Source organism: Desmodus rotundus, chromosome 2, assembly GCF_022682495.2.
Source record: "Desmodus rotundus isolate HL8 chromosome 2, HLdesRot8A.1, whole genome shotgun sequence".
NCBI classification, from domain to species: Eukaryota; Metazoa; Chordata; class Mammalia; order Chiroptera; family Phyllostomidae; genus Desmodus; species Desmodus rotundus.
In genome coordinates this window covers 32,111,839-32,134,596 of record NC_071388.1, presented here as the reverse complement: position 1 = coordinate 32,134,596, position 22,758 = coordinate 32,111,839, and the positions used below count along the sequence as shown (strand labels likewise).

The 22,758-nt window shown below is 36.3% G+C and overlaps 1 protein-coding gene and 1 non-coding gene across 2 annotated transcripts in view; one reads left to right on the top strand and one right to left on the bottom strand.

The window, feature by feature from the left end:
• Window positions 1-1,883: 1,883 nt before the first annotated feature.
• Window positions 1,884-22,758, bottom strand: part of PRKCI (protein kinase C iota) — a 64,814-nt gene continuing 43,939 nt past the window's right edge. Inside the window, exons 9-18 of the mRNA XM_053918073.2 lie at window positions 22,006-22,182; window positions 21,472-21,569; window positions 20,532-20,618; window positions 17,554-17,689; window positions 13,810-13,897; window positions 12,673-12,798; window positions 11,296-11,375; window positions 8,625-8,714; window positions 8,132-8,247; window positions 1,884-4,484 (exon numbers count right to left, since the gene is read on the bottom strand). Of these exons, the coding sequence (XP_053774048.1) occupies window positions 4,397-4,484; window positions 8,132-8,247; window positions 8,625-8,714; window positions 11,296-11,375; window positions 12,673-12,798; window positions 13,810-13,897; window positions 17,554-17,689; window positions 20,532-20,618; window positions 21,472-21,569; window positions 22,006-22,182 (1,086 nt within the window). The 3' untranslated portion in view covers window positions 1,884-4,396. The remainder of the gene's footprint in view (window positions 4,485-8,131; window positions 8,248-8,624; window positions 8,715-11,295; window positions 11,376-12,672; window positions 12,799-13,809; window positions 13,898-17,553; window positions 17,690-20,531; window positions 20,619-21,471; window positions 21,570-22,005; window positions 22,183-22,758) is intronic.
• Window positions 5,093-5,196, top strand: LOC112309801 (U6 spliceosomal RNA). The gene has a single exon (XR_002975306.1). It is a non-coding gene; the product is annotated as a U6 spliceosomal RNA (small nuclear RNA).

The window sequence follows — 22,758 nt, the reverse complement described above, 5'->3', positions numbered from 1 at the left end:
TCCCCATGTAAAATCCATATGCCCGAGCTCAAAAGCCAAAAATAATCATATGTACATACATATATATGTAATATAAAGGCATCTAAGATTTTATTCTTACTGTACATATGAATTCTGAAAGCTTTGTGGAACTTACCATAAACCTGAAAAATGTCTAGCACGGATTGATTACACGTCAAGTAAAACTCACAGGTTTTATTGGTGAAGCTGAGAAACTACCATGACTACATCATGTATATTTTACTGCATTTATTTGGCTTTTATCACTGTTGTAAAGATGAACATCTTCCTCAGTTGTTTTCCATCTCAAATATCAAGGGTAGAAGTCCTGCCTTTTTATTAGCCCTATTTAGCACCATGGATAGTAGATTTCAAATATATTCTGGAACAATAAACTCTGAATACAAACTACTCAGACTATCTGGGTTATGGCTTTATACATTTAACTAAGCCCTTAGGTCCTAGAGCAGAGAAGGGTCAGTCTACAAAGGAGACCATCAAATGCACCAAATGGTTCACTGTTGGGTGTTATACAGAAACCAACCTGTTGAATTTGAAAAATTGGGGAATGGCTTTATCTTTCAGGGAGAAACTGGTTGTTGCCCCAGTGACTAAACTCCTAATGCAACATTTTCCCAAAGCTTCAAACTCCTCTGTGGACTGATTTTGGATTTTTACTAACTCCAACAGCCAAATTTATCATTTAGTACAGGGGATAGGCTAGATAGTACTTTAATAATACTGCCCTTAACTCCATTTGAGTTAGAGTTAACTTAGGATGAAGTTACAGACACAGATCAGTCTCTCGTGGTTTTATTACACTGGCTCTGTGACTAGTAAGTCAATTAAGAAAAAAGTAAAGGCACTTAAGATTTCATTCTTCTTGGGAAGGGAAAGAAACACTGTTACTCTAAATAGGGTGGTAAATGTGGACACCAGGATCACACTTACTTATATATGGACACTAAGCTACAACTGAGAAAGGTGAAGTTCTAGAACTTTACGATATATCACTATAAAACAGAATCTGGGAGTAGCCGGTCCTGTTCTCATTCTGTTCAAATTTCCTTCAGTTTAAAAACTAGTTAAAATGCTCTATGTTCAGCTGATTTTTTTTTTTTTTACTAATTTGTTTTCCAATAGGAGAGATGCATAGACAGGCAAGTTTAAAAACATACTGAATATTTTATAAGCCAATATTTAAAATATGGCATCAGTACTACCAGAATGCTGGGATTTTTTTTTTTTTTTTTTAATTTTAGCCCTGGCTGGTGTGGCTCAGTGGATTGAGGGCCAGCCTGCAAATGGAAAGGTCACCAGTTTGATTTCCAGTCAGGGCACATGCCTAGGTTGTTGGGCCAGGTCCTGGTTGGGGACATACAAGAAGCAACCGATTGATGTATCTCTGGCACATCGATGTTTCTCTCCCTCTTTCTCCTTCCCTTCCCCTCTCTCTAAAAATAAATAAAATCTTTTAAAAAAATTTTATTGTTCTATTACAGTTGTCTCAATTTTCCCCTTCTGCCCTCCTCCTTCCAGTCTAGCCCTGCCCCCCCAGTCAGTACCCACACTGTTGTCCATGTCCATGGGTCATTCATACATGTTCTTTGACTAGTCCCTTCCCCTTCTTTCCACCCTTACTCCCCCCCCTCTGGTCGCTGTCCGTCTGTCCCATGTTTTCATGCCTCTGGTTCTATTTCACTCATTAGTTTGTTTTTGTTCATTAGGTTCCTCTTACAGGTGAGATATAATATTTGTCTTTCATCGACTCGCTTAGAGCGAAATTCTGAACTCTTAAATTCTCATTTTTCTTTTGGAATACATACATTTTATATATCTTAAATAAATTTCTGGCATGTTACATAACTGAAAATGTTCCAATCTTGATGGGTATTAAACATTTTATTTAAAGATTTTAAAGTAAAAAAAAGGCACACAAATACAAGACTACATGATGATGACCACGGCAGTATTCTACATGACAAAAGTGAGAACAAAACTTAAAAAGTGAATGTATAAAGCAAAGTACCTGACAGCCAATTCAGGCTGCATACATATAAAATGATCTGACCACGTGCTTATACAAAATCAATGTTTTTCTCGGCACACCAACATTCCAACCATTCTGTCAACTGCCCTTTTCCCCTGGTGAGTACTTTCATGTAAAAAGAATGGTCATGGCACTTAAACAAAACACAATTAAAAACATATTTGTGATGCAATTCTGTATAAAATATAAACAGTAAATCTGACCAGTTTTTTAAAAAAGATTTAAAAACAAAAGACTGCCCTGAACAGTAGTTAAAACCTCATCACAGAAAATTGTTCATCATTTGCAACATTACTGACAAAACTGATGGACTTTTTTTGAGAAGATACCCAACTTGAAAAAGTCATTCATTCAAAATGTATTTAAAATAGTAGATAAAATAGTTACTCACTGCCTACCCCTTCTCAAAATGTTTAATCATGAATACTCTTTCTAATATTTAACTACAGGACAAAATAAAAGAGTAACTCAAAGTTTTCTCACAATGTGGTGCAAAGACCCCACGGAAATCTAGGGTTCGCCCTGTAATGTGCTTTTACATAAACTTATTCCACACTCTAACATCTTAGAACTAATGCCCTAGGGGAAACAGTACCACTTAAAAGCAAGATCATAACATACTTCTGACATAAGATGGCAGAATTTTCCATGAGTTTATGATTTGAGTGAATGCTGCTTTTTGTTTTAAAATAAGTTTTAGGTATTAAGAGAAACATACATACTTCTTAAATAAACATGTGGATGTATATAAACATTTTTCCTTTGAGGTTTTCATTGCTTTCAGACTTAATTATTTAAAGAAAAGAGTACATGCTCAGAAACTTTGGAAAAATTACATTTCTAATGAAATGCAGCATCCAAAAGGAGAGGATATTTTATTAAATGCCTACCGATTTTAAATCTTTCTAAGTTGAAGACTCAATAGCTTTCCCCAAAACTAAATTTTACTAAGAGTGGGCAATTATAAGTAATTTAGATGATTATGGTTACTTTTTAAATCCCTTTTCATAAAAAAATATTTAAAATAAACAACAGAAGATGCTATCTCTGGCATCCTTTTAAACAATACATTGCTAAACACTAATATTGATAACTCACAAACTGAAGAACTCTGCCCCTGAAATGTATTCTACTCTGCACTACATGTGTTTCTTACTTAACAGAAACTCACTTAGGAGAGTTGGAAAGGGATGTGTGTGAGTGTCAACATTTATTCGTGTTCATTAGTTTTCGTGGATTTCACTGAAGACTCTGTAAACAGGGACCACAAGTATGGACAGTGTGCTTTGGGGTGAGAAATCAGCATGTTCAATACATTATTTGGAAGATAAATTCTTTTCATGTATACTAAATTATAAGGAAAAATAGTATACATTCCATCTCTACTGGGTAAATGGAATATTTTTACAAGTTTAGTAATAAGTAAGTGCCTCCTTATTTAATCAAATCACAAAAAACATCTGTGAGATTTACTCTCCAATACGAAATAAATATTCCCATTGCACTTTTTTGTATCTACTTTAAATTTCTATTTTTTTTCCTTTCTATATACTGAGACATTTTCCATTCAACTGCATCCTGTATTCTTTGAACTACATTTGTTAAAATCCAGTAAAATTCTGGTTAAAGGGACAAGTTCAGAAGCTAACCCCTTAATATATTAAAGAAATCATTTGTATCAGTTTTTGAAAAATAGCTAATGATTGGGAATCTGATTCTTAATAAAATGTACCTATCTTTTTTCCCCAAGAAGCATCTGTATTCCCCGAGTCTAAGTAAGCAATACATTTTATTACCAATCAATTTAATAACGGTTGCCTTAAAAATCAGTAATTATCCAAGGCAATATAAAATTTACAGTTGAATTTTTAAACAAAAAGAATTCAGAAACTAAGAGGTAATACAAGTTGCTATATTTTGACTTACTCTTTTACTCCAAAATTAAATACTTAAACAACTTAAGAATGACAAAAATCATGGGAGGCTTACGATGTAATAATAATGCCTGTTCCATGTGCCTTAATGCAACAGATATTCTTTTCAAAAGCAGTGGTAAGTACTTCCTTCAAAGGAAAAAGACAGCTTTGTTAATAATCACCAGTAGACTGCTGGGTTACCAGTATAACTACATTTTGACATGACTGGAAACTAGTCTCGATTTCTTTTCAAAGTTAAACTTAGATGTAATAACTGATTCTTATAATCAACAACAGTCAATAATACAAGGTACTGAGTGCTTCTTTTGTAGGTGGCAAATATCAAATGGTTCATTATATCCAAGCCAGTAATGAGTTTTCCATGCACTGAATGGCAACACAAGCAAAATGCATAGCTGAGAAGTGAGGATCAGACGCATTCTTCCGCAGACATCAAAAGAGGGTTGATATACTCAAAACCCTCAAATTCAGACTGGTCAATCTTCCTCACGATATCACTGTTGGAACAAAGATAAATAAATTTTCATGATCAAGATTTCTTCAACTTTTTATTTAAATAGCAAAATAAGTTAAGAAACAAAAATTAAGGCTAATTCATATAAATTATGGAGAAAAGTTTTACAATTCTAGTTAATCTTAACTTTTGATCTGAACAGCATTCATAATTACAGGTAAACATCCAGGTCTGAATTAGTACTCAAGTTAGTGTTCACCTCAACAGCCAGGTGGAATATATGGTGAAGAGATGGCCCAGAAGAAGCTAACTAAAAGGAAAAGGCAATAGGAACAAGTACACGCACCGAGAGACCTGGAATAAGGGGAGAACACCCCAGGCAGGAGTGGGTCACACGGAGGGGAGAGGCTGACATTCCGTTACACCAGACTTCTAGTTAACATATAAGACTGAGTAGCACTATCGAGTATTTTCATACTTCACTGTACACATCATACTACAAATAACAAAGTTACACAGGATGTGGTCCTATCCTTCAAGGAGGGGAGGTACCTTATGTAACAGAAGGCTACGACAGAAAGCAGTATCTGCTAAGTTACTGGACAAGCTGCTGTAAGTCCTGTCATAACCCCAGTTCTAAAGAGAAGGGTGGCGCCCGCTTAGTCGGCATGCACACTAAACTTGGAAGGTTCCAGAGATTACCACGGCTCCTGTGCAAGGATGCCACACAAACTTCTGAAGTGCTCCACATTTTCTGAGAAGGACAGATTGGTAGTTTCAGACAGTCATGGGGATGCAGAGTACATTATGGGAAACATGGTAACACTGTGGTAACTCCTATGGCGCTGGATGGGTACTGGGGATGTCAGGGGAACACCCGGTAGAGTGTGTGATTGTCTAGCCACTGTGCTGTACACCTGAAGCTGATGTGAAATGATTTTGAATATAAACTATAATTAAAAAAATTTTTTTTAAAGATTCAAAGAAGCAAAACAAAAGGTGACTTCTAGTTGGAGAAATCAAAAAAGGAAGCATTCACTTCATAAGCACATACTGAATGAAATTATGAAATATTATGCTAGGTCTGGGGAAATGCCAGCAATTTATTAGAGCTGGAGCCCAGGCATAGAAGGGTATTTAAGTGGCAGATAATCAGGAAGGTAATGACTAGCTCAAAAATCCAGTGATGTTTACTCTGTGGGTTTAACCTTGACCCATCAAAGACTGGGCTGCATTTGAGATAGCTCTGAAAGGTGGGAAAGATTTCAGTAGGTGAAAATTGAGTAGGAACTTAGAGTAAAGGGACGAGCAAAAGGCTGACAGCATGTTATCAGGGAATGGTGGTAACCGGGACTGCTCAGAACACAGCCGTGAGAGACACGGATAGAAAGTCAGGCTGCAGCAGATGGCCGGAGGCCTTAAGTGCCAGCCAAGACAATAGATTTTATTTGCTAGGCAATGCAAGAGTGGCTAACGGTTTGTGACGTAAGGATTTAAAGAACTGGAGTGGTACTTCATGAGGTGTAGAGTGGGCTGCAAAGCAAAGGAGTCCAAGCCTTTGACATAATATGCCATATGGAGGAGGATGGCATAATATTCTGGGTATGATCTGACAGAAGTCTGAACTGGGCTTATGGCAATGAGAATGGAAAAAAAGGATCTGCTATAAATGACGAAGTACAGGAAAAACAGACATGGACTTGGCAGCTGAAGGGATTATACAGTTCTTTTTTTTTTTTTAAGGAAAAGGAGGGATCAAAATCACTGATATTCTGAATCTGAAAGGAATGCATGGTGGCGCATTGAGCAGAAAACAGTAAATAAAAACAAGAAACTCATTGAGAACAACAGAAAAATAGACCATAAAGGGTCATTACATCAATTTTGAACTTTGTTTGAACAAACAAGTTCGTATGTGTGAGGTGCTTGTCTGATAAGCTAGGGGAGACGCTAGACAAGTGAGTGGAAACGCAGCTCAGGGCAGGGGCTAGGTGCTTTAGAAACCATCACTCACTTATTCTTTTTTAAAATTTTTGCTTATTGATTTTAAGGAGAGAGAGGCGGCAGGGAGTGGGGGGAAGAGAGATGAGAAGAGAGACATGAATTTGCTGTTCCATTTATTTATGTATTCATTAGTTGCTTCTTGTATGTGCCCTGATGGGGGATCAAACTCTCAACCTTGGCGTGTTGGGATGACACTAACCAACCGAGCTACCGGGCCAAGGCTCATTTATTTTTCACAGTAACCCTGTAAGGTAGGCAATACGAGAAGAAACAGGCTCAGAAAAGTTATGCAATTCACACCCAGATTACCCGGCTGGTAAGAGGTGGCATCTGGATTCAAATTCCTATCTTTTAATTAAACCCAGTATTCTTTCTAAAACACAATGCTGTCTGAAATAGATTTTGGTACATATTTCTCTCCTCTACTAGACAGTGTTTTGCAAGACTGGCCTATGTCTTGATCATCTCTGAATGTCCAGTACTTAGCATAGTGCCTTTTGCTCAGTAATTGTTGGCTAGGTCAGCAGGGAGTCACTCTAAGAGCTGGGCTCCATGCGACGGGGCTGGCTGAAATCTCCAAGGTACAAACTGCATATAGCAAAGAGAAGGTTGTCATGAACAGAACCGTGGCTCATCCTACCCTCAAGGGGACAGGGGAAAAAAGACGACAAGTGGCCATAAAGATGCAGTAGAACCAGGGTGGGTAGTGCCAACAGAAGCAAGGCCATGAGTGCCCAATGTTTTATAGACATCAGGGGAGATGCCTATAAATGCCTTACAATTTAGAAATTAAGAAGGTAATTCAACCTTCAGGAGCAGGTTGAGCTGTAAGAGTTTGTTAAAGTGCTGGCAGTAAGGAAGTGCAACACAATCAATGCTGACTACTTTGAAGGCATTTGATAGTTACTGCTTATTTTTCTATTATCATGTGCATCTATGAGCTGTCTTTGAAAAAGCCTGCAGATGAAAAGAAAATGAGAAAAAGAATCTGGTGGTTCAGAGAAGAGCTAAGATTCAGGAGGAAAAATTAGGCTATCTAAGCATGTTTATAAGCAGAGGGAAAGAAGCTGAAAAAAAATTAAAGAAGGTTTAAATTATTCTAAACCACATTTTTAAAAGATTTAACATAAATACAAAAAATATGTCAGATCACTGCTGGCTGGACTTGGTAAGCTGATGTAACCTTTTAAAAAAGCCATCTGGCAATATACATCAAGAACTTTAAAATCTGATGCCCTGTGATCTAATTCCCTTTCTAGGATTCAGTCTTAAGGGAATACTCGGGAACTCAAAGACGGCCATCGCCAAAATGGAAAACGGTGCAGCACAGTGGGAAGAAGACAGGCCTTAGTCACTCGGACTTGGGTCTGAGTCCTGGCTCTGCCACCTGGTTGCTGTGCAACTTTACTTAACCTCCATGAGCCTCGGTTTCCTCATCTGCAAAACGATGATGGTAACTATAACTAGGTTTACAAGGTTGTTGTGAGAATTAGAGATAATGCACGTAAATCAAAGTAGAAAATGGCAATTATTGTCATAATTTAAAGTGATAGAATAGATTCAAATATCCAGTAACAAAGTGGTTAGATCAATTATGGTATAATCTAACGATAAAACATTATATAGCCACTAAAAATGGGACTTTCAAAGGACTTTATAAATATTTTAGTCTATAGAATTACTTACTCATCATCTGGAGTGAGCTGGACAGGTTCATTAGTAAACTGAGAATCAAAGTTGTCCAAACCAAATTCCCCAGAAATATTTGGTTTAAAGGGAGGTACCACCTGCTTTTGCTCCATCTAGAAAGACACATTGGATGGCAGCTTAGGCTTGCATTCTTAGAGAAATTCCACCTCTACATTTCCCTTCTGTCCTCAGATGTTTCCCAGTCTTATTACGGTGAGGCCCTACACAAGGTTTTACAATATTCACAATGATGGAAATAATTTACCAATCTAAACATTGACGCAGATCTCAATTAATATTACAACCTGCTCCATTAAATTAATATTCTACACTTTTACTGTTTTAAAAGCTTTTCAAAAAGCATGTTAGAGGGTGGTTTTAAGCAATTTAGGCTGTGATACACTAGTTTTTCAAACTTCTTTCCAGGTAACAAAATTTGGCCCAATATAATAATGAAACCTAATACAGAAAGCAATCACAATTTACATACCATATCCCAATCGACATTTCGAAAGAATGGGTGTCCCTGAATATCAGCAAATCCTGTCTGAGGATGACAACCCAATCGTTCCTTTGGGTCCTATGGTGGAAAGAAATGTTTCAAAAATGGGTGACTATCATGCTTTAGAATACATCATCCTCATGACCTGTGTTTTGTGTCTACTATATGATACCTGTGTGTCTGAAATCAGAATGGTCTACCTTTCATTTCTAGGAGGTACAACACTAGATTCCAATGGGTATCTGAAGCTTGTGACAAGATTTCCTCATGGCTCTTTCTCCAGCTAGCTCGTAATTAAAGCGGAGCCAAGCCATCATTCCTTGCTAAAGAAAAATGGGAGGAAAAAGAGAGCAGCAGAATCTTTGAGCAGCATGCAGCTATTTCTCTGGCATGGATTACAGTGACAGCCGAAATCTGCAAACCCCCAAACTTCACACGCTTGTTCGTAGCTCAGTTTAGGAGCCCTATGCCCAATTACAGCAACAACCTATAATTTGTGTACAATAACGACACAGCCATTATCTGAATCATTAGACTGAAAAGGGGCCTCAACTTGGCTTATTCATTACTGTAAAATGAGAACACATTCCCATTTCCCCCCCCAATAAAAGGCATTTTATTTTGCATATTAACACCTCTTACCTTCATTTTTCACTGTGTTAAAGCATAGCTTTCCCACTTAAATCTTTCCTCATTTAAGTACTGATTTAAAACAAGCTTCAATTTCTTATTTTACTAAAATTCATCATTATGGGTTTTTTAAAAGATTTTATTTATTTTCAGAGTGAAGGGAAGGGAGGAAGAGAGAGAGAAACATCTCTGTGCGGTTGCCTCTCATGCGCTCCCCCTACTGGGACCTGGCCTGCAACCCAGGCCTGTGCCCTGACAGGGAATGGAACCAATGACCCTTTGGTTCACAGGCTGGCACTCAATCCACTGAGCCACACCAGCCAGGGCAAATTCATCATTATCTTATCTATTTATTTTAGATGGCAAATGCACATTCATCTACATTCTAATCTACCATTTATTTAAAATAAACTTTGCTTGCCAAGATCATTGTCATACAATAAGAAGTATATATTTGGTCTTTGTCTTAGGTTCCTGACCCAAAGCTTCTAAAACCCTTGTAATTTCCTGAGACAGGAGTATCTCTTCTTACTCATACCAAGTCCCTTTCAATCATTCCCGAGTTTATGCTCAAAAGGTGACTCTTGGTCGCCCTCTAGATAGCTTCAGGATGGGGTCTCATTGCCAGGGGAACCAACCATGTAATTAAAAGGGCTGGGCCTTTCAGCCCAATTTCCACAGGGGCTAGAAATCTGAGCTCAAACACCAATGGCCAATAATTTAATCAATCGTGCTTATTAATGGAACCTCCACAAAAATCTCTGTATCGTGGGGGTCACAAAGCATCTGGTGGTGAACGTGTCTACGTGCCAGGAGGGTGGTGCACCCCAACTCCACAGGAACAGAAGCTCCTGTGCTCAGGACCCTTCTGGATTTCACCCTATGTACCTCTTCATCTGGCTGTTTATTTGTATTCTTTATAATACACGGAGGATAGTAAGTAAATGTTTTCCTAAGTTTTGTGAGCCATTCTAGCAAACTGTTGAACCTGAAGTGTGTGGGGGAGAGGGAATCCCCAACTTCATAGCCAAGTCAGACAGAAGTGTGGGCACCCAATACTTGTGACAGGCATCTGAAATGAGGATAGCCTTTTTAAAATTTTAATCTTCACCTGAAAATGTTTATTGATTTGAGAGGGGGAGTGGGGGCGGAGGAGAGAGGAACATTGACTGGCTGGCTCCCATATGCATGCCAACCGGTGGCTGAACCCACAACGTAGGTATGTGCTCTGACCAGGGACGGACCCTGCAACCTTTAGATGTACAGGATGACTTCTCAACCAAACGAGCTACCCAGCCAGGGCTGAAGTAAAGATCATCTTGTGGAATTGAGTCCTTAAACCTGTGGAGTATGATGCTAACTCCAGGTAGTCAGTGTCTGAAATGAATTGAAGTGTAGAATACCCAGTTGGTGTCTTGAGAGCTGGAGAATTAGTTGGTGCTGTGGAAAAAACCCTACATATTTGGTGTTATAAATATTGTGAGTAACAACAGCTTAGAACCATTACTTTAGACAGATCTTAAAACTCTGTAGCCTACTATCTGCAACAAACAACTGAATGCACTCAGAGTTGTCAAGAGGCACGAAAATTCATTTCTTCTGAATTTTATTTAATCACAGAGTTTTTAACATGAGGCTTTGCAGAGAACACTACTGTCCCAAGTGCTCGATAAGAAAAGAGATTCTATGAATACTAACCCAAAGAAAATTGAAAATAGGAGCAGAAAGCATAGAGTCTCTCCCCAAAGATGCACTTTCCCCCTAATTGAGTACATGATCTATATCATTTACATTAAAAAACTATATGTAATATCCAGCTGGCGATAAATTATATTGGCAAAATGGAAAGGACAACTCATGTCAGTATCTAATTTTGTCAAATTAATCTTTGGTGAAAAGACAAATTCCAGATCTAACTGAAAAAATTATATCCTCTAATATTTTGGAATTTTACATTGCTTGAAACTCTACTTACCAGTTTCATTTATCTAGAAATAAACCACTAAAGATTTTTATACACAACTTATACCTTGTTGAGAAAATTCTTCAGGACACTTGCTGCTTTTACAGACAGAGAACGTGGTATGCGAATTTGTTTTTCCAGAATAACTAGAAAGATAAAATAATGGCATTATATTTAACTTTTATATGGCTTCATTATGAGATATTTAAGGCATTTTAGCAGGAAAAAAGATATCACATACAGTATTTAAGTGTCTCATGTACATCTCCCAGTTCCATTTCTGTCATTCGTCCTCAGAAATAGCCTCTAATTTAACACTGTTTTTAATCATTTACATGTGTGTTTTATTCTTTGACTACCTTATTATCCCTTAGTTCCCTCATCTGTAAAACTGGAATAAAAATAATACGTGCCTCACAGGATTGTTAAAGGTTTAAATAAGTTAATATCTAGAAAACGTGTGGCACATATTAGTATTTTGGATTTGATGCACACTGCCAAATTATTTTTCAAAGATGTGTCCACTTTCACTCCTGCCAGCAGTCTATGTGACTTCCAGCTGCTCCGCATCCTTACCAGCACTGGTATTATAACACTTTAAAATTTTTGCCAAATGCATTGGGTATGAGAGAGCAGTTCATTAATGTTTTAACAAGCACACCCCTAATCACTAGTGAGGTTGAACATCTTTCCTCATAGTCTGTGGCCATTTGGATTTCCTATTACTTGAAATATTTATTCATATCCTGTGATGGCCTTTAATTATTAAATACAGAATTTTATGGAAGTCTTCACACTTCTTTGGACTGTGCTGAGGGGTCCCTATGCTTATCTGCTTGTTTCTGTTCTGTTCAATTCTTTGTATTCCCAATTACAGGGCTTTACTTTTCTTCTTCACCTTTTAATACCTTGTATCTGCTTGGTACTCCTAATTTTTCCCATATTGTTCTTGAACTTATGTACTCAGCCTTGGGTTCCTGAAAAGGCTGTCCTCCTGGCCACAGGATTCCCTCCTCCAATCCCTGTTTGCAACATGCAATCTGGAGGAACTACGTTTTTGAGTCTGACAGGGCAACTGGCCAATGGGACTGAAGACTAGAGAAGGATGTGTGTTAAAAAATCAAAGCCTCATCCATTGAGGAGTATACTACCCAGATTACTTTCTGCTTTCTTACTCAAAGTAATAATTTCAGCCATCCTCATTCATGCTCTAGCAGGGATGTCAACCCGCGGCCCAGGATGGCTATGAATGTGGCCCAACACAGGATCGTAAATTTACTTAAAACTTTTGTTTTGCTCATCAGTTTTCATTAGTCTTTGTGTATTTAATAAGTGGCCCAAGACAACTCTTCTTTTTCCAGTGTGGCGCAGAGATGCCAAAAGGTTAGACTTCCCTGCGAGTATGTTATTAACAGAGAATCTCTGCAAGATACTGCAGGTTACCTTGGAAGAGATAATCCTCCGTGTTCTGATCAGGGTTATCGGAGCTCCCAACAATATCAAATGGAGACCTTCCTGCCATCATCTCAAACATCAGGACTCCAAGAGCCCACCAGTCAACACTGAAACCTTTAAAAAAAATTTTTTAAAGCAGTAATTTACCCAATCTGTATTCTTTGAAGTCAGTAATTTGAGATTCATTTTTACATAATGAAAAATAAACATAATGAGAAAGTAAACTCTAACTGCATCATAACTATCATGATAGGCATAGAGGATTACAAGCATATTTCACTTATTAACAAGGGGGGGGTACCTAAAAGATAACTTTAAAAATAAAACGTGAAAATTGAAACATTACGTTTCTTTTCCCAAATAAATCTGTAATTTCAGATTCACAGCCTGTATCTAATATTTTGTTTTGAGGATATAATTAAATTGCACTTGAGAATAACCTTCCAGGGTCTGAAACTTGATTTTCTGCTAGCTAATTAAAGATCCTTGAAGGACTTTGGAATCAGAGGATGAGCCCCTGCCAGAAGTACCCATCCTCCTTCACACGTGCTGAAACCAGAAGTCCAGAACCAAAGCAGCCAAATGTTTCCTGAGATAAGCATGTCCTCTGGTTCCTGATAAGCAGGCACTCTTGCCACCATCTTTCAGATTCCCGGGGAAATACCCCAGGAAACCTGAACCATCTTCTAGAGGTTCATGACTCTGGAGTCACATGGATAAAGTTGAAGTCCCTACTCTGCCACTTTCTCCTGGTATGAGGCTGGGGAAGTTGTGTAAACTTTCTATATATCAGTTTTTCCACCGGAAAATGGGAATAGTGCTTACCTTGTATGGTTGAGAGGATTAACTTAGATAATACATGTAAATTGCTTAGAATAGTGCCTCGTACCTTTTAGTGCTTGTCACTAACAAAATATCATTCAGATCTGTACCCCCAAACACTGCCACAGTCCCACTGTCTCCAATTTCACAATCTGCGATTTAATGTAGGTTTTATGAGGATCAAGGAAGTTTATATTATTAATAAATCAGCACTGAAATACTATAGTGCACTATAATACAATTTGCATCACATTTAACCGCCCGTTTAGCACATAGCTAGAATACCACCTATTAATTCATTACCATAATCTTCTCCTCTTAAAATTTCAGGAGCAATGTAATTGGGAGTACCACAGAAAGTACTGGTTGTATCTCCTGGCCGTAATCCTTCCTTTTATTAAAAAAAAAGAAAAAAAGAAACAATAAGACCCCAAATTCTGCTTTACATTCACCTCTTTTATCTCATCTATATAAGCTCAGCATCTGTAGGTAATACATTAAGCTTAAATATCACTAGCACAGTTGCCTTTATTATTAAAATCATGGATTTAAACAGCTTAAAGAAAACCTGTCCTCACTAGATGTTGATAAAGAGTCAGTTCAATTAAGATAAAAATTGCATTTAGAATAATTTATATTCAAGTAAAATTTAATAGAAAATTTTAAATTATATTAGAGTAAAAGGAATCATATTTTATGTAGAAAAGACGCACTTTAAGTCCCACTGCTTCATACAACCACTGCTGGCATTATGATGTTTCCCTTCTAGTTGTTGCTCCTAAGGCATAAGTTTTTTGATTTTGTATTTTAATAACTATAGGATGGAGAAAATTAAGAGAAAACATACTAATATGTACAAAAAGAGAAAGTACACAATAACAAATGGAACAATCACCAAGAAGTTATAACAAAGTATGTATGTTCCTAACAACACAGTCTCAAAATACAGAGTAAAAAGAGACCAAATTATTAGGACAGTTTCACAATCCCTGCTAGGGACTGAATGTTTGTGTGTCCCCAAAATTCTTACACTGAAGCCCTAACCCACAACCTTGGCGTACCGAGACAGTGCTCTAACCAACTGAAGTTCCTGCTGTGTCCCTCCAGAGGTATTCTGGGCATGGTATGTGAATTTTTCTTTAAATTTTAGTCTACTATATATAACAATTCTACAAACATCTGGAACAAATATTTAGTAATATGCTGTGACTCCTAGGATTACTTTGTGATTCCTCATAGGAATATACAAGCTATTTTATACACGAGGAAATACGACTGTAACTTAGGTTGTTCTGCACTATTGGCAACGGCTTGACAAACAGTCTAATAATAAATGACATACATTTTCAGGGCAAAAGTCAGAGCAAGGATGTAGTCTGTTAACTGGTATCAGAGCTACGCTGAATCATTCACTTGTTGACTGACTACCTAAACGTAGGTCCATCAGCTAAATTACCTATAGTGTAAGAAAGATGTTATTAAAATTCCCCTGCTGATAAAAAAAAATAAAGGCACAGTAATTCATAAAATGGTCAGAGTTTTTAAGTCCATAAAAATCAGTGTTTATACAATATTTCAAACATAAGCTGAAGATATTCATTCAAGTTTTCATATATGCCTTTGTTTTCACTATCCTAAACACTCTTTACATAAAAGCATCTAGTGAGAAAGTGGAGAAATCAATTAAATTAATTAAACTTAAAGGACATGTTTCTGAAGAAACGATGTAAAAGTTTTTTAGTGTTTTATATTTCCCAAGGAAAAACATACAAGTAAAAGAAATTCACCCAATATTTGCCAGAGGCCAAACTTCAGGTAAGTTTAAATACTGTCTCTAAGTCGTAAGAGAAGAACATTCCTATTTCCCGGAGATTCATCTCCCATAAGCTTTAACATCACAAGGGTGTAAATGTGTTAGTGAGAGAAAGACAAAGTAGTGTTAGTAAAAAAGTCTTTGAACAGAACTTCCAATCCTGGTGTCTTTTCCTACTCATAAAACTAAGTAGCTCCTGAAAAAGGAGAAAAGGCACAAGGAGAGGTAGGCAGGAGAAGCAATTGATAGCCCTATTGAATAAGAACTCTTACTTGGTTGAGACTCTCTGGAAAGAATGAGAATGTATAATAAACCAATATGATTTTTCATTAAGAGTAACAAAAGATTAAGTAATTTTTCTCTAATAAAATATTACAGGCAAAACAGGATTCCCAAATTTCTTTAGGTAAAAATCAAAAAGACAGAAAAGAAAGAGGTAAAGACAGAGACAAAGCCTTAATAATTTTTGTGAATTTCACTGTTTAAGTAATGCATACCCATAACAATAACTTAAAAATATGTAAAAGTAAACAGAATATGTAATATTGTATAATAGAATAATACATAATAGAATGCATAATAACACATCCAGAATTAGATAATTCTATGCTTTAAAACTTAATGTTATAAGCATTTAACACTGTTAGGAATTTTTGTAAACATCTTTTTATATGACTTCACATGCTATGTTTTGTAGTCATTCCATAATTTTCTCAATCATTTTTCTTACCAGTGGCCATTTAGATTATCTGTACTATTTATCATAAAATACAACAAAAAATTTTGGTTTTAAACCTACCCTCACAGACAGAAATATGTACTCAAAATATCCCAGAAGCAGTATTACTGGAGCAAAGAATATAACCATTTTCCAGATTACTGACACATCCCCACCAAACTGCTTTACAAAAGGTTTTAACAATATATACACTAGCCAATGTTATAGGAGAATACCCATTTCATTAAACTCTTTCTTGTATTATAATTAAAAAAACCCATATCTAGGATGCCAGAAACACCGCTCATTATTGTTTTAATCTGTACACTTTGTAACAAGTTTAACATTCTTCATACTTTTTGTTCAGCTTTATTTTCCCTTGATAAATTATGACTTCTTTATTATCATCATTTTTCTTTTGAAACGAGGAAAAAACACTTTGAAAGAAATAATAGAGATCAAAAGGTATCACAAATCTGAATGATGGCTACACAGGGGTTCACCTACTGAATTTCTATTTGTTTACAATAAAAAATTTGCATAATAGAACATTAAAGGAAATAAAAATTTAATATAAAAAAGGCAAACATCTGAGTTTTGTACATAAAAGCAAAAATCCTTTAAGTAAAGATTTTGTTTTCCAGTGTTGCTGAACAGATAAGGTTAAATCTACAGTCCTATTAAACCATCTTACTTATTCAGCATTTAAATAACTTCCAGGCTCTGGAGGCACGTCCCTCAGGTGATTGTGGGAATGCAGTTCACACATTTACATCCTTGCTGACTTGTTGCTATGTAATGATTCTGTCCTGGCCACTGTAACAAGGACAGTAGCTCCCTATACCTTTTGTGGAAAAAGACTGGACCCTTAAACAAGACACTGTTGCAAAAAGAATAAAACACCAAGAAATAACGGGCATGTCCTGGGAATAACTAAAATTCTTATTTTGTTCTATTGTACTTTACGTCAGATATTTACATTTTAAGTATTAAAAAAAGTGAGATTTCCTAGGAAAATCTTAAATGTATCATTAAGAGTTACAATTAAATGGCAAAAACTGGAAGGTGATATGCAAGTAATTGTGTTTAAGTTGATGGACTGAAGATAATTTTTATTTTCAAAGTTTTAACAGTATCATTAGTTCCAAGAAAGAGAAATTAACTCTTAAAGAAATTAACTTAGAGAAATTATAGCACATATAACACAGAAAACACAGAATTTCATAAATGGTTAGAAAATAAGTACAGGGTGGGCAAAAGTAGGTATACAGTTGTGAGTATGTGAAACACAGAGTTTATTCTTGCATTAATATTTATTAATTATTGTATTACGTTCCATATGAACAACTGTAAACCTACTTTTGCCCCACTCTGTATATTTGCTTTTGTGCTACAATTTCAAAAAGTATCCTAAACAAAGTAACAATCATCTCCCCATCTTTAAATGTGAAGTTACTTTACCAAAACAAGTTTATGAGTAGCTGAGGCCTTTTGAATAACAAGAACTTTCCCTCACCTTACACATGCCGTAGTCAGTGAGTTTAATGTGTCCTTCTGAGTCCAGCAATACATTGTCCAATTTCAAATCTCTATAAATAATCCCTCGTTCATGAAGATAATTTAATGCTAGACTGATTTCTGCAGAGTAAAACCTAAAATAAAATGAAAATACCTCATTTGATTCAAGTTTTTAAATTGTGGTTTCTAGAGGAAGGTATGTAAATCCTATTCCCATCGGCAAATTAAAATATCCAAATCATGTCAAAAGATTTTTTTCCTCCCAGTGTGTTTAGGAACAATACCAAACACAAACTGAAGTACCACTGTAACATCTCTGAGCCCCAAACACAATGATAAAAGGCCCAGTATAAATTAAACTCAGACTTTTCAGGAAGTTACTGATTTGAAAGTCTTAATCAGGGGTTTTAAATTTGGATGGACTCCAGGCAGCTCACATGCCTACACCTGGGAGTAAAGGAGCATGCACCTGTATACACATACGCCTTCTATCTACAGAGTTTCCATAGCTGGCATCACTTCTCTAGGGACCAAGACTACCCCAAACACCAAGACCCACTGATTGGTCTATAACAGAAAGAAGACTGAAAGTTCACTACTCAAATGATAAAATCCATATCATAATTCCTAGAAAAGGAATTGCAAGAAATTATTCTATAACCATAACATTTAATATATTTTTTAAAGTTTTAAAACTGCCACCAAATAACTGGAAATAACCAGAACTTTTGACCTGAATAATGAAAATGAAACACCCAAGCTGGTTTATGGCTGCTTTGATCAATGTTATCACAGTCTTCTTTGGAGGTATGAAATATACACCTTCTAGCTACTTAATTCTATGAACTAGGAGCTTGAGGTCTTATTCTGTATGTCAGTTCTTAGAAAAGCAAAGATGGCAAAAAATCAAAATTGGAACTTTAATACACTGAAACTGGACTACTTTTCCTCACATCCCACTGAACAAATACTGGCTATATTCACAAAATAAAATATTTGTGGCTTTGCTGGGAAAGGTGACCATTTGATAAAGCTAAATAAACAAAACACATACAGTAAACTTAAAAAAAAAAAAAGCAGTTTGGCCCTGACGTTAGGTTGATATAATTTATACCTTTTCACGAAATTGAAAGATAGTGTCTCTTTGTGAAAAAAAAAAAATCAACGAACTAGCAAGATTTTCACTAAATATTTAAAAAAATAAAATCTCCAACCTTTGTTACAGACATGTACAAACGCATAAGCTTCATTTTCTCATTAGTCTTGTGAAACACACCAGAGTGATAATTACTGCTAATTATGAGTGAAAAAACAAAACATGGCACTGATGAACTAAACTTACTACCAAGACAACAGTCCTTCCCCTAGTAACTCTTCCAACACATAAACAATTTACAATTTTATATAATAATATCAAAGAAAGGGCACTAAGTAAGTAATATTTAATGCTCTTTGCTCCTGTTAATCAACATGTGTGGGATCAGAGGGAAAAAGCCAACAGCAGACCAATTCAGAAATTATAATTACAAGAAGAATAGTCAAATACATAATGGCTTAAGAGGAATTGTTTTATTAATCTCAAGTGTATATAAATAATAATCTTCTAATGAAAAACAGAGATCACTGCAAACCTGATTAAGATAAATAAGTATTTGTAAATTCATCAATTATTTCAGAGGCTGATAGTGAACAGACAAAATATTTAAAAATAACTGGGTTTACCAATTAAAAAATGGGCAAAGGACTTGAACAGACACTTCTCCAAGGAAGACACACAGAGGGCCCAGAGACATATGAAAAGATGCTCAACATCACTAGCCATCAGAGAGATGCAAATTAAAACCACGAGGTACCATCTCACACTGGTCAGAGTGGCCAACATAAACAAATCAACAAACAAGTGTTGGAGAGGATGCAGAGAAAAGGGAACCCTAGTACATTATTGGTGGGAATGCAAACTGGTGAGGCCACTGTGGAAAACGGTATGGAATTTCCTCAGAAAACTAAAAATGGAATTGCCTTTTGACCCAGCAACTCTGCTGCTGGGATTATACCCTAAGAACCCCAAAACACCAATCCAAAAGAACCTATGCACCCCAATGTTCACAGCAGCACAATTTACAATAGCCAAGTACTGGAAGCAACCTAAGTACCCATCAGGAAATGAGTGGATCAAAAAACTATGGTACATTTACACAATGGAATTCTACCCAGCAGAGAGAAAGAAAGAGCTTATACCCTTTGCAACAGCATGGATGGAACTGGAGAGCATTATGCTAAGTTCAATAAGCCAGGCAGTAAGGGACAAATACCATATGATCTCACCTCTAACTGGAACATAAACAACAGAAGAAAAAAGCAACAAAATATAACCAGAGACACTGAAGTTAAGAACAATCTAACAATAGCCAGAGGGGAGGGGTGAAGGGATAGTGGGGAGAAGGGTTTTGGGGAACTACTATAAAGGACACATGGACAAAACCAAAGGGGAGGTTGGAAGCAGGGGAGGGAGGTGGGTTTGGCTGGGGTGGGGTAGGTGGGGAGAAAATGCAGACAACTGTAATTGAACAACAATAAAATAATTTAAAAATTAAAAAAAGAAACGCAAAAATCACAAAAGAAAATATTAATAAATTGGACTTTATAAAAAATACATATAAATTTTAAAAAATTGGGTTTAGTTGACCAAAGGTTTTTCCTTTAATACTGTTTATATCTTTTAATTGCTTATAATCATATTATTACATATGTAATATATAATGTTATATATTATGTTACATATTATAATGTAAACTAACTTTTAGCTTAGCTTAGCCTCTACATGACTTACAAAGAATTAACTAGTATTAATTAATCCTAGTAAAATAATAACTAGTATTAAATAATTTATCTACTGCTTTCAACCACTGGCACATAAATAGTCCCACAGCTTCCCCCCAAAATCCAACACAAACAAAGAATAATCCAAACACTTACCTGGCATGCTCTTCAGGCAGTTTTCTTTGTCGCTGCATGTGAAACATTAGGTCTCCTCCGTTTACATACTCTATGACAAAGAACAATCTAAACCGTAGGAGAGAACACATGAAACCAAAATCCAAAATAAGGCAGCATAACTCTGCATTTTAAACACTACAGAGACCAGCCACAACACAGAGCATTCTCTGATTTCCCATTAACAAATATCCCAGGAGTTTGGTGGAAACAAGCGGTAGATGGAGTAGAAAGCTATTTAATCACAGAAGATACAACAAAGTAAACCAGCCTGGTAATAATTCTATAACCTGCTACTTCTATAGCACCACTCACAATCCAGAGCCTCTCCCTCCCAACCCAATTTTAGCATTTGCGAGATAAATCACTTCAACTGCCCCTTACAGTAAAGAAGTTATGATTTCTCCCTCTAGTTACACACTAGGAAACTTTTAAGTTCTAAAACTAAAATCTTAGAGATACTTAAAAGTGGATCTTCACTGCCATACTAGTAACTGGCTATTTTTAAAAAATATATTTAATTTATTTATTTTTAGAGAGATGGGAAGGGAGGGAGAAAGAGAGAAACATCAATGTGTTGTTGCTCTCGAGCACCCCCTACTGGGGACCTGACCTGCAACCCAGGCATATGGCCTGACTGGGAATTGAACTGGCAACGCTTCGATTTGCAGGCTGGTGCTCAATCCACTTAGCCACACCAGCTAGGGCAGTACCTGGCTCTTTTTTTAAGCAGGTAATTTCTTCATGCTAATCCAAATAGATATCACTTGAATGGAACATGAGTAGCAGGAAATCATAGAATACTGTTGAGTCTGTCTGTTTCTCTGACTTCCACTTCAGAATCAATGTAAGAAGCGTTCTTATTGTGTAATATACCAAAGCCTGTTAAGTCAGTAATCACTCCATTATCTTCCATTCTTACCTGCTTTCTGTCTGAAAGCAAGAATGCAGCCCAACAAGAAAAGGATGATTGGATGCCTGCTCAAAAACATGCTTCTCTGTCTGTACCCAATCAATATCCTATTTTAAAATATGAAAAGAAATCTTTATCAAACTCAAATATCACCAAAACTATGATATATTTATTCGTTCTTAGCAATTCAATGATCACAAATGCAATTATTAATGAACTAGGCTAAATATCAAAAGAATGAATAATCATGCAATAACAATTTATATACAAAAATACCACCAGTAAATATTCTATATTTTGAAATGGCCTATAAAACTTCTACAAAGCTCAATCAAGTACTTTCCTTTTATCATAATACGGTTTGATTTTTATTTTTAAAAAACCTAATAATTATCAGATTTCTTTAAATACATCTTATGTAATCCATTTGAATCATTATGTAGGAAAGCAGACTGAACTAATGTCACAAATGATGAGGTTTTCTCTGAAATGGTACACTTACACCAATTTAACAGTTTAGAACTAATAAAACAGTGTGCTCACCTCGTCATCATTGACAAGCTCTTTCTTCACAACTTTCATTGCATAAATACGATCTGTTTTTTTTAATCGTACCAACAGTACTTTGGCATAACTTCCTCTTCCTATTACCCGGAGCAAATCAAAATCCTGAAGACCTAGACTGGATGAAGCTTTGCCACTTTCCCTGGTATTCATTGCCTATCGAGAGCATTTATATCAAAGAGTTAATGACTTGGAAGTATTTTGCATAATAATTATATTTCTAACACCTAGTTATACCAATGACTTAAAAAATATTTTTGGATGTAAGTTCTTAACAATTCTTTTCTTACATCATTCCAAACAACGCAGTCTAACTACTCAAGAGGTGAGATGGATTCACACGTAGAGGCCAGAAGGGAACTGACAGAAGCGGAGAGTGAGCTGAAATCTGAGAAATGTTAAAGGGTGTCTTAAAAAGCATCTGGTAAAACTTCGGGGTATAGAGGCAAGCAACGCGATGCATGAATAAAAGTGACACCAATATTGCTGACTGGGAGAGTGGAGGTACCACTGACAGGAAAATAAATTGTGAGCACAGGGTAAGACTGACAGAGTTGCTGAGATAATGAGCTTGGTTCTTCATTCTGCAGTTAGAAGTTCCAATGGGACAGAAATATGAAAAGAGTCTGCTGGGAGTCTGATGTATGAAATCTGAGCTAGTGACAGAAACACCGGGAACTGGAAGCAGAAAACAAGCACAAGGCCATGCCGCTAACAGAAAACCTTTTCTAC